General features: G+C 47.7%; 1 protein-coding gene across 7 annotated transcripts in view; it reads right to left on the bottom strand.

Annotated features, from left to right (window-relative positions):
- Positions 1 to 1,198: 1,198 nt before the first annotated feature.
- Pik3c2b (phosphatidylinositol-4-phosphate 3-kinase catalytic subunit type 2 beta) overlaps positions 1,199 to 13,955 on the bottom strand; it is a 65,665-nt gene continuing 52,908 nt past the window's right edge. For 3 of the 7 annotated variants that reach the window (XM_050147755.1, XM_050147754.1, XM_050147756.1), the window contains exons 24-34: positions 13,621 to 13,790; positions 13,115 to 13,271; positions 12,681 to 12,790; positions 11,677 to 11,878; positions 11,133 to 11,257; positions 10,099 to 10,216; positions 9,195 to 9,276; positions 8,736 to 8,842; positions 6,163 to 6,291; positions 3,733 to 3,834; positions 1,199 to 2,822 (exon numbers count right to left, since the gene is read on the bottom strand). In XM_050147755.1, coding sequence (XP_050003712.1) covers positions 2,295 to 2,822; positions 3,733 to 3,834; positions 6,163 to 6,291; positions 8,736 to 8,842; positions 9,195 to 9,276; positions 10,099 to 10,216; positions 11,133 to 11,257; positions 11,677 to 11,878; positions 12,681 to 12,790; positions 13,115 to 13,271; positions 13,621 to 13,790 — 1,830 coding nt within the window. In that variant the 3' untranslated portion in view covers positions 1,199 to 2,294. Of the gene's footprint in view, positions 3,835 to 6,162; positions 6,292 to 8,735; positions 8,843 to 9,194; positions 9,277 to 10,098; positions 10,217 to 11,132; positions 11,258 to 11,676; positions 11,879 to 12,680; positions 12,791 to 13,114; positions 13,272 to 13,620; positions 13,791 to 13,955 lie in introns of all 7 variants that reach the window. The other 4 variants (XM_050147757.1, XM_050147761.1, XM_050147760.1 and 1 more) reach the window with 4 other exon arrangements.

The raw sequence follows: 13,955 nt of genomic DNA on the forward strand, positions 1-13,955 counted from the left end.
AAAATATTTATCTAACAGAGCCATTCTTTAATTAAAAAGGGTTGAGTACCAGTCAGCTAGAGAATACATCTATATACAAGTATGTTTTACTTTAAAGAACTTTTTTGTTTATTCCTTTGTTTTGCTTTTTCAATACAGGGTTTCTCTGTGTAGTTCTTGATATCCTGGAACTCACTTTGTAGAGCAGGCTGGCCTCGGACTCAGAGATCCCCCTGCCTCTGCCTCCTGGGTGCTAGGATTAAAGGCCTATGTCACTGTCTCCTTGCTATGCTTTAAAACAAACAAAACATTTAAATGTATCTTGAGAGGTTTGGACAGCTTGATGCTCCTGACATGCTGTCAATCATAATCATTAACCTAAAGTGTATATGCAACAGAAATACTTACACTGCATGGTCAAATTTTCTGCCAACTTTCAACTGTGGCTGTTCAAAGTCTTTTGTTATCCTGTTTTGATCCCTTATTTATTATGTATACAGTGTTTGCATGCATGTGTGCCTGCAGGCCAGAAGAGGGCACCAGATCTCATTACAGATGGGTTGTGAGCCACCATGTGGTTGCTGGGAATTGAACTTAGGTCCTCTGGAAGAGCAGACAGTGCTCTTAACCTCTGAGCTGCCTCTCCAGCCCCCAAACTAGTTTTTCTTTAACTATTTATTCTTGTTGAGTCTTTTATTTTCCTTTCAGAACGTGTAGCCAAAGGTAGCCTGGAACTCCCCAAGATGATGGAAATTGTCGTCGATGATGCCAGTTGTCAGTGATGGAAACGTTGCACCCAGGAACAGGTCATCTTGTAGGAATCATGTCTGGACAGTAGGACCAATATGTAACAATTTATTGGGGAACCTTGCAAGACTCCAGCCAAGACCGCGAAAGATGGGATCGCACCTTGACCAAGACAGCCTAACTATGCATCCCTCTTGCCCCTCACCTGTCTCACAAGCCTCCTTTATACTCTTTCCAATGTGGCCATGCCCCTGCTTTTCATTACCACTGTCCCTTTAATTGGCATGTGGGAACAGTGGCTGAGCCTGACCTGTCAGGCCTGCTGAAGCAGGACTTTTGCCCTGAAGCTTTGATTGCAAGCAGCTGACAATTGATAAATGTCCATGTCGTGCACTAGTGCACATAAACACGCACCCGATGCTTTAATTTAAACACTCACACACCAACCAAGCTTTAATAATGGCAGCTTTGTTTTCTCAAATGTCATTTATTAGAAAATACAACTCCAGAGAAAGTAGAAGATACAGGGGACATGGGAAGTGGGTACAGTACATAGACCTCTTTAAGTCAGGGGCATAAAGGGTCAGAATAAAAAGAGCTACAGGCAAAAAGCCAGTAGCTCATCTATGGTCCAAACACCTGGAAGGTTCCACTGCTTTCCCTCTCCAGTCTCCCGCCTTTCGCAGCCAGATTTTTAAATTACCTTATTTATGTGTTTATGAGAGAGAGGTGGACATGATGTGTGATGTATCTGGAAGCCAAAGAACAACCTTGTGGAAGTTGGTTTTCTCCAACCATCTTGAAGGTCTCAGTGATCAAATTTAAATTGACGAGGCAAATGCCCCATTCGCTGAGCCATCTCACTGGCCTGGCATTCCTAATTAGTGAGGAAGTGCTCTTACCCACTGACCTCGCAATTCTAATTAAGGAAAAAAAAATGAACGGACGTGGTGGCTCATGCCTGTCATCTAGCACCTGGGTGGTTGAAGGCAAGTAGATCAAGGTTATCTTCATCTCCATAGAAGTGTGAGGCCAACCTGGGCTATATGATACCCTTGCTCATAAACAAGACAAACAGAACCTTTCTTGCTTCCATGCGGCTTCAGTGAATGGAGCTTTTCACTCTCCAGTAATAGGGTCCCAGAGAAACCGGTCATGGCAGCCTTGCTAGCCCTTCTCTCTCATCAGCTAACTCCTGCTTAAGAAGTTAATCGCCTTTAATCCCAGCCCTACAGAGGCAGGGGCAGGCAGATCTCTATGAGTTCAAGCCAACCTAGTCTACACAGTGAGACCTTGTCTCAAAAAAACAAAAACGGTGAATTGTCCCAATCCCTCTCTTTTTAAATAGTGAAAACTCCTTGGAGAGAAACTCAAGTGGATTTTAAATTCATCTGGTACAGAATAAGGGTACGAGGCTGGGGATGCAGCTTGGGGGTCGAGTGCTTGCTCAGCACTCAAAGGGCCCTGGGTTCGATCCCTAGCACCATATAAGAAGGATGTGTTGAAATAATCTTTTGTTTTCTTTTTCTTTTTTAAGTAATTTATTTTATTTCATGTGCATTGGTGTTTCACCTGTATGTATGTCTGTGTGAGTGTGTCAGGTCCCCTGGAACTGGAGCTACAGTCAGTTGTGAGCTGCCCTGTGGGTGCTGGGAATTGAACCCAGGTCCTCTGGAAGAGCAGCCAGTGCTCTTAACCGCTGAGCCATCTCTCCAGCCACTGTTTGTTTTCCAAGAGTATGCTGCTCCAGGCCAATTGCCTTCTGGCCAGGAAGATAGCCAGAAAGAACAACGGCATTGACCGGTCTTCATTCTTCCCAGCCCCCTTAGCTGTGGACAGGGTACCCTCTGTCTACATGCTAAACAGCTTTGTGGCCCTACACAATGAAATCCCTTTTGAAGTGTGAGAGAAACAGGTTTGGGAGGGAAAGTAGTAGTAGGTCTCAGGAACATATTCCAGGAACTATGCAGCAAGTGGCCACAACGCACCTGCCCTCTACAGGCGTGGCCTGGAGCTGAGGGTCGGCAGCATTCTGTCCCATCAAACAAGTTGGGGCATAGGAGCACCCCAGTGTATTCACCAGGACCCGCAGAGGGCTGCGAGATCAGAGGGGCAAAGGGGAAAGGAAGACATCAGAGTCAAATCCAACCAGCAGGGGAAGAAGAGAAGAAAATTCTGCCCTAAAGAGCATGGGTCCCTGAACACAGGTCCATGGCGGACCCCTGACACGGAAGGCCCTTCCTTACACACGTAGGTATCACACTGCTCTCCTTTGGAGGCAAAATCAGACAGCCCAGGGAGGGCCTCAGCCCAGCAGTCAGGGAGTCCTCCCCACCCTTCCCCAGTGCGCCTGAGAGGGGGAGGGCTTCACCGAGGACCTACCGGGCCCCTCCCCAACATTTCCTATAGCTAGAAAACAAAACCCAAAAAGTCCTGGGAAAAAGTCCAATAAGAACTTTCATCATACAAAAAACCCAAATAGTCCTCTCTTGCCGTCTGAGGCACGGTATGCCCCTCTCAAGGCTTCCTGTCCCAGCTAGGACAACATTACTATTTCATTTTTTAAAAATTAAAATAAAATATCCACCCACCCTCCCCCAAGTGCTACTTCATATAGCTCGCGCTCCACACACCCCAAAGCAGGCATTGCTCCCTTGACACAAGGTAAACTTAAGACTCTGCTGCGACCCACAGCTTCCGAGGGCCCGTTCCCCACAACCAACCCAAGTGCAGTCCACCGAAGAAGGGGCAGCACAGAGCGCCGGACTCTTCCAGCCCCTCACCGAGGTCAGGTCCACCTGGACCATGGGGAAGGCCACCGAGGGCTGCACCCCTTCCTAGCAAAGGAGTCAGGCCAGGCAGGGGAGTCATTCTCCCCCAGCTCTGGGCAGCAGCTGCAGGCCTGGGCCATGATTAGGCTCATAAGGTTCCATGACCTCGAGATCCCAGTGCAAACCAGCCAGTCTTCTCCTGGGCCAGGTCCAGCTCCCGAAGGCGAATGTGTACCTCCCCAAGGAGCACGTTCTCCCAAAATCCTTGCTCACTTAGCACGCTCAGCTGGAGCTCCCGCTGCTGTAGGTCTCCCTTGGGGATCCCATCATACACCAACTGCAAACATGGGCATTGGGAAAAGAGGGAGACTGTGAGACAGGGCAGGGTAATCTACAGGGAAGTGATACAGGGTAGAGGGATCCACCGGGAAGTCAGAGAAGATGACCAGTCCCTGGGGTTCATCGCTTTCTTTCTTTCTTTCTTTCTTTCTTTCTTTCTTTCTTTCTTTCTTTCTTTCTTTCTTTCTTTCTCTCTCTCTCTCTCTCTCTCTCTCTCTCTCTCTCTCCATCCCTCCTTCCTTCTTTCCTTTCCTCCCTCCCTCCCTCTCTCCCACCCACCCTCTCTCCTTCCCTCCCTTCTTTCCTTTCCTCCCTCCTTTTCTTTCTTTGTTTTTTCAAGACAGGGTTTCTGTGTGTAGTCCTGGCTGTCCTGGAACTCACTCTGTAGACCAGGCCTTGAACTCATGGAGATCTGCCTGCCTCTGTCTCCCAAGTACTGGGATTATAGACATGTGCCACCACTGCCCAGCGCCTGGGTTGTTTAAGATGGTGTAAATGTAGCCCAGGTTGGCCTGGTGCTGACAATACTCCTCCTCTGCCTCCCAAATGCTGGGATTATGTTTACTGGAGTCTGTCATCCTCCATGCCACACCAGCCCCAGTAGAGTCTGTGTGACAAGTTCCACAGCTTGAGGCGAAAACTTCAGAAGGAGGAGGCCTCCTGGAACCGGTTGTGAAACTCTTGGCTGGAGCGAAATATCGAGCGGAAGTTCTCATGGCAATCTATCTGTTTTATCTTCTTCTATTCCCTTTCCATATTTACAAGATGTTCCCGATAGCCCAGGCTGAGGTTTTAAGTGAGAAATATGGATAAGAAACCATCCCTTGAGATAAGGTCACTACCTATGACCTCATCTCCGGAATAACCAGTGCTTTACTTCACAAATCATTTACAAAAATTATAAAATAGTATAATGATAATAACTTTTCCAATGATAAAATTTCATGTGGCTGTATGTACATCATCGGAAGTGGGCTTAGATATATAGTAAAGAAAGCCTTAAATAAAAGATCAATAGTTTAAAATTATACCTTGAAGATTTACAAAAACTAGATACTAGTTGTTAAACAATGACCAACCATAAACATTTATTAACCCGATCTTGGAAATGTGCCGTTAGCCTCTGATGCTTCTATGCTTTACTGTGCCAAATGACAATGATGTCATCTGTCCTATCCGTGATTGCTTCACTAAACACATCTTTTGAGAATTTTAACACTTGTCTCATTATGTATAAAAATCCTTGCTTGAAAGCTGTAAAATACACTCAGATTCAAGCTACCTCTGCATTTGTTTCTGTCTGTCACCTCCAAATCCTTACCCACCTAACCTTCGAGGACCCCTGTCCCAGGGACTCCCATAGCTGACTGGGGTGGTCCGTGGCAACTCCATATAGGTCAGAAAGCTCCCGTCCTCACATGTGAGGGCCCAAATCCCACCTTGAGGATCATAATCCCCAGGGTTTGAGAGTTTTTACATAGAGGGGAAGGTGGTCCACTGTGTTAGGCTTTATAACATGTGGGGGCGCCATCAAACACCTCACTAGTCCAGAGCGCTTGCTGTCGGCCTGGAGAGATGGCTCAGCAGCTATGAGTAATGGTTGTTGCCCAACATAGTGGTGCACACCTTTAATCCCAGTACTTGGGAGGCAAAAGCTGGCAGATCTGTGTGAGTTCAAGGTCAGCCTGGTCTACAAAATGACTTTCAGGAAAGCCAGAGATGTGATATAGAGAAACCCTGTCTTGAAAAACAAAAACAAAAACAACAACAACAACAACAAAAAAACCCCTCAGCACCCACATAGCAGCTCACAACTGTCTATAACTCAAGTTCCAGTGGATCTAATACCTTCATAAGGACATACATGCAGCCCAAACACCAATGCACATTAAAAAAAATGTTTTTGCTGTCTGGAAGCTCAAAATCACCTATAACTCCAGCTCTAGGGACTCAAACTCAATCTTCTGGGACCCATGGGCACATTTACACACAAATAAAATGAGTATTAAAAAAGTACAGTCCATACCAAAATTCTCAAGGCCACCACTGAACAAAAAAGCAGTCACAGCATCTAAATCAGCAAGTATGAATTGATCCAATACAACTAAGTTTATAAGAACGGACAGTCTCTTGCCAGGTGTTGTGTGGCTCAAGCCTAAAATCCCAGCACTCAGAGAATCAGGAATTCGAGGCCAGCCTTGGTTATATATGGAGTTTGAGTCTCAAAAAAAAACCAAAACAAATAACTAAAGAAGAGGTTTGCCAGCCCCTGCGCTACCCTGTCTGTCTACCCAACCCGCCCCCCTCGACCCCATCTTAGACACACCATCTCATTGTAGGTAGGGTTGCAGGTTTTCCGAGCCACTTTGGTTTTCCTCTTCGTGGTCTTCTGAGGGTCAGGAAGGAGATAAATCTTTACATAGGGGTCAGGGTCATTCCCATCCTGGAGCGGCTGCTAGAACGGGATGAAACAAAAGATGAAGATCCAATAGTATCTCCCACTTCCCAGTCATCCCTGAAGCCACACTCTGATCTAGATTCTCTCGCCTTCACCCTTTGGCTTGGTGTACGGCACACCCAATCTTTTAAATCTGCTTTCCAGCTCATTACATGCTGATAAAAAGATCTACCATGATTACATTAAACATACACACACACACACACACACACAATTTTTCAGTTGTGGTTTTTTTGAGACAGGGCTCTACATAGCCCTGGCTGTCCTGGAGCTCACTATATAGATCAGGCTGAACTTAAACTCACAGAGATTATCCACCTGCCTCTGCCTCCTGAGTGCTGAGATTAAAGGAAGGAATGCATTGCTATGCCTGGCTTGTAATATGGTTTTAATGAACCATCAAGTCACCAGGTATCTCCTCTCCACGCTGTTTTGTTATTTGGTACCTTGTAAGTGCTATCGGGTAGAGGCATGAGTCAGAGAGAAGAGGTGGCTTGCTCAGGGCCCACTGACGACTGATTCAGTCAGGATGACTCTGCCCTAGTTTTCGTTTGTTTTTAGAGCCTGGTCCAACCATCCCATGGTCTCCAAACTCATTTTTTTTAATATTTATTTATTTATTATGTATACAATAGTCTATCTGTGTGTATGCCTGCAGGCCAGAAGAGGGCACCAGACCTCATTACAGATGGCTGTGAGCCACCATGTGGTTGCTGGGAATTGAACTCAGGACCTTTGGAAGAGCAGTCAGTGCTCTTAACCACTGACTGCTCCAGCCTTCCAAACTTATTGTTAAGTCAAAACCAAGAGCAGCATTTCATGTCCCAGCACTTGGGAAGCTGAGGCAGGAGGACTGCCTTGTGGTCAAAGCCAACTAGGCTATCTATTGAGTTCCAGTTCCAGACTAGCTTGGGCTAGATTGAGAACCTGTCTTATAAAAATAAATAAATTTAAAAACCCATCCCCTGATATTTGATTCAGAACACAGCACATTTACCCAAAGACCTCTAGGAATGGAAGTCAGAGCCTTGCTATGCTCCCTTCGGCTCCTCCGCCCTCCACTCCAGGCCACAGCTAACAATAACTGAGTAGTTTCTGGTAACCCCACACAGGCTGTTAGACCTGACTGCTCCCTGCTTCCCCACATCTGAAGCAATCTCCTCTCAGATTTACACAAGGGGCTTCCTCCCTCCCTTCCTTGGGTCATTGAACAGATCTCATCACTGAGGCCTTCTCTACCCCTTAATGTCCTTTCTCCCGGACTCCTCTGCTTTGTCTCTTGTACGGTTCTCAACCCACTGACACACCATATATTGTCCTTGTCTATTCTAAGGTCTGCCCTTTCTAACTAGACTACAGGTGCCCTGGGCACAGCTGTGTTTTGGCTTCTCCTGTATCAAGGGCTAATGTATTAGTCGGCACAAAATAAGATTTGTTGAATGAATGAGTGATAAACATAAAAGAATGTGAATATGAAACCAAGTTTTTTCAGTTTTTTTAAAATATTTATTTATTTATTTGTTATATATACAATATTCTATCTGTGTGTATGTCTGCAGGCCAGAAGAGGGCACCAGACCTCATTACAGATGGTTGTGAGCCACCAAGTAGTTGCTGGGATTTGAACTCAGGACCTTTGGAAGAGCAGGCAATGCTCTTAACCACTGAGCCATCTCTCCAGCCCCCCCTTTTTTTTTGAGACAGGGTTTCTCTGTGTAGCTTTGGAGCTTGTACCGGAACTTGCTATGTAGACCAGGCTGGCCTCGAACTTGCAGAGATCTACCTGCCTCTCCCTCCCAAGCACTGGGATTAAAGGCGTGCACCACGACTGCTTGGCAAAACCAAGTTTTCTTTGATTCAAAGTACGTGCTTTCTGCTATGACTTGGTGTTCCAAACTTCAAAATGAGCAACATCAGACGCTACACATTGTAAATGGTCAACAAATGTTCCTTTCCCCTTCATGATGATCTTAGAACCTGTGCCAAAATTAATTATATACTGCCTTGAATATGCCCGAAGGAAGTCCAGTGGCTGCCCTGTCTAGACTCACCTATCTATATCTATTAATATAACCAGGTAGCAAATGCCCTAGGCCTCTCTTTTATAAAACCAGAATTACCATAGCAACACTACTACTCAGAAAGGCAAGTGCATCCCATGGATTATCTCGGTTCATCCCCACAGCAACCCCTGGAAGGAGACACCACCAGCATCTTATAAAGAGGCTCACGGTACTCAGGATACCGCTACAAAGACCACAGCAAGCAAGCAGCTGTGTCTTGAATCGCCTGGTCAACCGCAGGCCTGGTGTGGGCAGCCTGTGGTGGAGACTCAGTAAACATCTGTGGTTACTCTCGTTATCTGGGAGCAGAGAACTGACTCACTCAAAAGCTACCAGCAGAAAGATGACAGACCCAGTGAGGGCTGTCCATGCACTTACCAAGCCCCGAATATGCATCACCATGATGAAGAGTTTGTTGTTTTTATAGGAGATGGATAGCTTCACTTCCCCACCGACCTTCCCAACGGGCCGGGCCCAAGTCCCATCTGTAGGGATAAAAGAAACTGAGAAAGATCCATACTCCAGAAGTGCCCCTGACTGGTGCCAGGCAGACATTTCTACTTCCTTCCTGAAGTCCTGCCCCAACCTGTCAGGTTTCTGACACTTATGTGGGCTGGAATGCAGTAGAGAGCTGGGTTGGGATGAGTGTGCCCAGACTGAGGGGGGTAATCACTAAATAAATATCCTTCCCCTAGGGACCTCAGCCACAGATCTGTGGACACCACAGCACGAATGGAAAACCAGAGTCCTCAGCAAGTAAGCAACTGAACACGAAAGGAAGCTGACAAAGAGGTGGGGATGTATTCTGGCAGGACCGCCACCAGGAAAGAACTGTACCTGAAGACTTTGGAACTGAGCTGGGGCCTGAAGCCTTCTCATCCCGGGGCAGGGGGTGGAAGAAGGTATATACCAGATCACACTGGAACAGATTAGAAAACAGGGGCCACTCTTCAGTAAGACATGGCCCAGGAAGGGTTCATTTTATTTACACACACACACACACACACACACACACACACACACACACACACATTTTTTTTTTTTAGGAGAAAAGAGCCAAGGCTGGAGAGATGGCTCAGGGTGAAGAGCACTTGGACCTGGGTTCAATTCTCAGCACCCACATGGGCGTTCACAACTGTCAGTAGCCCCTGTTCCTGGGGACCTGACACCCTCACACAGACATACATGCAGGCAAAATGCAAATGAACACAAAATAAAGTAATTAAAAAAAGAAAGAAAGAAAATAGCCAATGGTTGGGTGGGTAGGGAACAAATCCCTGTATGCTCAACATTCAAGAAACAAAAGGAAGAAGATGGTTACAAGTTCAAGGCTAGCTTGGTCTCCAAAGCGAGTTCTTAGTGAGAGTGAGACCACATCTCAAAAACCAAAGTGAACAAAAAATAAATAAGTAAGTAAATAAGTAAATAAATAAAGCCAGGCCTCTTCGGATCAAAAGCAGTCTATTCTAGTCTACTCCAGCCTTCTCCATTCGCCTATAGACACACCAGCTTGGGGAGACGACTGAGCCAGCCTGGGGCTAAAACACACGCCTGTCTCTGGAGAATGTTTCTAATAAGCACAGGAAATGAAAACAAAGCCCAGGCCTGAGGCTCGTCCACCATGGACCTGTGCTTGCTCAACCTCAGTAGGGCCAGGCACTCACTGGTCATTCTCCAGACTCCTGATGGCTTCCCCAGGACTCAGGTCCCCTCCTCTCACATCCCCCAGCCACTCACTCACCTCAGCCACCTCCGGGGCTGCGTGAATCAAGTGCCAGATGTAGCCATTTAGCTCCTCCCTCCGCCGCTCGGCCACTGCCTCTCCCCGGGAGCGGCCAATCACAAAGCGACTAGGGAAGCTGGATTGACAGGCAGACAAGGGACACGGGGATGGGGGAGAGGATAAGAAGATTTTAGATTTCATTTGCATTTCTATTTACCTGATCCTCTTTTCCTAGCTGCTTCTCTTCTGGGCCACCCTTGCCTCCATGACTGCTACCAGACCGCGCAGTCTGTGCACATGTCTGTACCTGTGTTGGTCCGTTTCTGTCTCTTTTTCTACACACACACACACACACACACACACACACACACACACACACACTTCCTGGGACCCCAGACATTTCCAGCATTTTAATCATCAAGCATTTAAAGACTTCTGGGTACGGTTCTGTGGCATCGAGTTCAGTCACCGTCTGCATAACCAGCACCAGAAGCTAGCTAGGTCTAGAACTCTTCGTCCTGAGGAACTAAACCTCTTGAACCTCAGCCACTGATTCTGCATTCAGTCTCCAGGGCCTGACTGTTCTGGGGAATCCAATAGGTAGGATCATGGAGTTTTTATCTCCTCGTGACTGGCATATTTCATTCAGGCTCATTCTTGTAGGTGTCAAGGGTCCTTCCCTTCCAAGTCTGAATGTGTATGTCACACTTTGTCCATTAGGAAAAAAATATTACAATTCTGTGATAAATTATAAACTCTAAGTCATGATCGGCTTCACCCAGTGCCCCTGCTTTCAGCTCAGCTGGCTTGCTTTCTGGCGAGTGCCCCCATGTTTAATTTTTTTCTCCCCAAGGCTAGAGCAAGGCTGTTGGGCTAGCTGGCGATAACAGCCAGCAGGGGGCGCTCCTGTCACCAACCCCACTCCCGGGCAGGGTAAAGCAGGTAGATCCTCAACTTGAAATGGTTCTTTCTGAAACACGGTCCTAGCTTCATCCCCATCCCTCCCCCATCTCTTTCAGTTCAAGAGGATGGGGGGGGGGTTGGGGGGCTACCTGGGCAGGAGAGAAGATGGGAAGAGCAGGCGCAGCTTGTTGTGCAGTTCCTGGAACTCCTCAAACGTCCTCTGGATGTACGTTGCCTCATGAGCGTTCTCCCGCATCACCTTCACCACATAAATCTGCAAAGCCGAAACTCAGGGTACATCTGCCTGCCCACCTGCCCACGAGGGGACGGGAGGAGAGCAGAAGTGCGTGTGTGTGTGTGTGTGTGTGTGTGTGTGCGTGCGTGCCTCCGTGTGTGCGTGTGCGGTACTTTCCGGAAGGAAAAAGGCCTCGGAAGAGTCTCCAGTGGAGAAAAGAGGGTAGGCTGCACACATGCAGGAACCTGAAAGCAGAGACTTCCTCCTGTATCTCTAGAACTACAAACCAGTTCAGCTTCCCGAGTCTATGAAGGTCACTTAAATGAGGGAACAGGCCTGTCTGGATTATTCCCAGTGCCAGAGCCTTGGTAAACTCCAGAGCACACTGTACAGGTATGGAAAAGGGGTTAACCCCAAGATGGGTGAACAGAAAGCAACAGAAAGGAGCAAACACTTACATAGCCCTTGCTGGGGTGGAAGATCTTCTCGTGACGGCAGAGGAAGACATCAGTGATGCGCCCAGAGCTCTTGAGAGTGTGTGTTCGGGGTGCAAAGGAAAGGGTTAGCCGGTCATCTGAGCCTGTGAATTTCATCTGAGCCAGGTTGTGAATGAAAAAGTTGAGTTTCGTGGCGACGCTACCCAGGCTGGACTCAATCAATCTGTTTGTGTAGAATGGGAAACCAAGGATGTAACCACGGGCCCAACCTCCCTGTGCTGTGATAGCTATCCAACCAGATACTGCCAAAGTCCTGAGATTTGGGGGGGAGTGAGGAGGAGGTAAGAGTAGACAAGATCTCAATATGTAGCCCAGGCTGGCCTCAAATTCATGGCGATCCTCCTGTCTCAGCTTCCTAAGTACTAGAATTACAGGTGTGTGCTACAATGCCCAGCCCTGAGTTTAAATTAGCCACCAGATCAACCATGTTCCCAATGTCACGGTGTAACAGAGTACAGGATTGACACATTATCTCATGGAATTTGTGAATCCTGAGCTCTTATTCCTCCTGCTAAACACATTCAAAACAAGGTAGGTGGGAACTCAGGATGATCAATCAATGTCTTAAGTACTAACAAATAGAATCCCAGGGCCACACCAAGCACTGCTCAAAAAGACTAACTTCTAAGTGATGTCTGGTTGAAGAGGAAGGGTCTGACCAAAAGAGTTAAAATATATCATAAATTGGGTGTGCAGCCACACTCCGTTAGTCCCAGCACAGGCAGGTGGATCTTTGAGCTCTTCCAAGGCTAGCCTGGTCTATAGAACAAATTCTAAGACAGCCAGGGCTACACAGAAAGACCCTATCTTGGAAAACCGTAAATAAATAAAAATAAATAAATAGTACCTATTATAAAACCGAGCTTCCCCATTGCCTCCTGGACCAAGTCTCTGGTTGGGTTCTGGTAGGAACCCAGATAACAGCCAGGCAGTGGTGGCACGCACTGGTCTGTGCTGTGTGTTACCTTGTGAAGTAGGTGGTGGCGTTGGCCTCTGTGTCCTGAGGCCTCAGGGCATCATACACATACTTGAGGTCCTCCAGGTCGGAGAGCTCTGGGATTCCACAGGACAGCATCTAGAAGAAAGGAGGGGCTGCCTGTAACAAGAGCCAAGCATGGCTTCCTTTCTCCCTGAGACACGGTTTTCTGTACTAGGCGCCACGATCCTTTGGGATTACAGACAGATGCTGTGGGCAGTGGTTAGCGGGCCACAGGCACTGAAAGGCTACATGAGGGGTCAGGCATCACTGTTTCTAGTCGTTGGGTCTCTGCCTTTAAGGAAGACAGATGCCACAATTGGGAGAAGTGGATCTTCAGGAATCCTCAGGAACAATCCGGGGCAGTCTTAAAGATGGAGCCAGGTAGTAAGAAGGAAAGTCATAAAGAGATGAACTCCTTACCAGGCCCAGAAGGTTGAGGAAGAGGTGGGTGTGCTTGCGAATGAGGTTGTAGGCTTGGCAGCAAAGGTCAACAAAATCATGGAAGCGGCTGGAAGGCTTGTCACCCCCGTTGATGACGTACGCCATGTCCGAGGTGAACACAAAGGGGGCACGGTCCCTGGACCAAGGGAGCATAGAGGTAGAGACAGTCAATATGAAGACGGAAGGCCACTTTGTAAGCTCCACCAGGGGCTGTTTTCCTTCAACCCTCATGATGCCTTCTGACCTGGGACCTAGTAACACCTTCTCCCAGCTACCCAACTGCGTTCCCGCTGAAGCTCAGTCCTCAGCCCCAGGTCATGTGATCAGCTGATCCTCACCTTCCACAAGCTCTGCACAAACATGAGCTCCTGATCAGTCTCCTCTCCTTCAGAGCTGCTCGCCCAGGGTCAGGGCTCTGAGGGTCCACTTGCTTCTCGTGCCCCAGCTCTGAACCACTCTTGCCCGCCACACAGGAGCACACCTACCTCTTGATATTGCCAAACATCTGCGCGTGGCCCAGGAAGCGGCCGAAATCTATGTGGAACATGTGCCCGGTGGTCTTCAGCATGATGTTGTCATTGTGTCTGTCACAGATGCCCAAGATGTATGTAGCCACACAGCAGCCAGCGCAGGAGTAGATGAAGTTCTCCACAGCCTGTGAAGAGTGCAGGCAGGGGGTGGGGCCACCTTCCTCTCATGTGAACTCTAGAAGCACCCAGCACCCACCTGCTTATCCACATTATATACCAAAGCACAGGTTTATGAACACAGAAGCATTCCCGTCATCTATGTCTTATGAAGTAGGAGACGGAAGGTTTAT

The sequence above is a fragment of the Alexandromys fortis genome, unplaced genomic scaffold, assembly GCF_014885135.2.
Source record: "Alexandromys fortis isolate MF-2015 unplaced genomic scaffold, M_Fortis_MF-2015_v1.1 scaffold_58, whole genome shotgun sequence".
Lineage (NCBI taxonomy): Eukaryota > Metazoa > Chordata > Mammalia > Rodentia > Cricetidae > Alexandromys > Alexandromys fortis.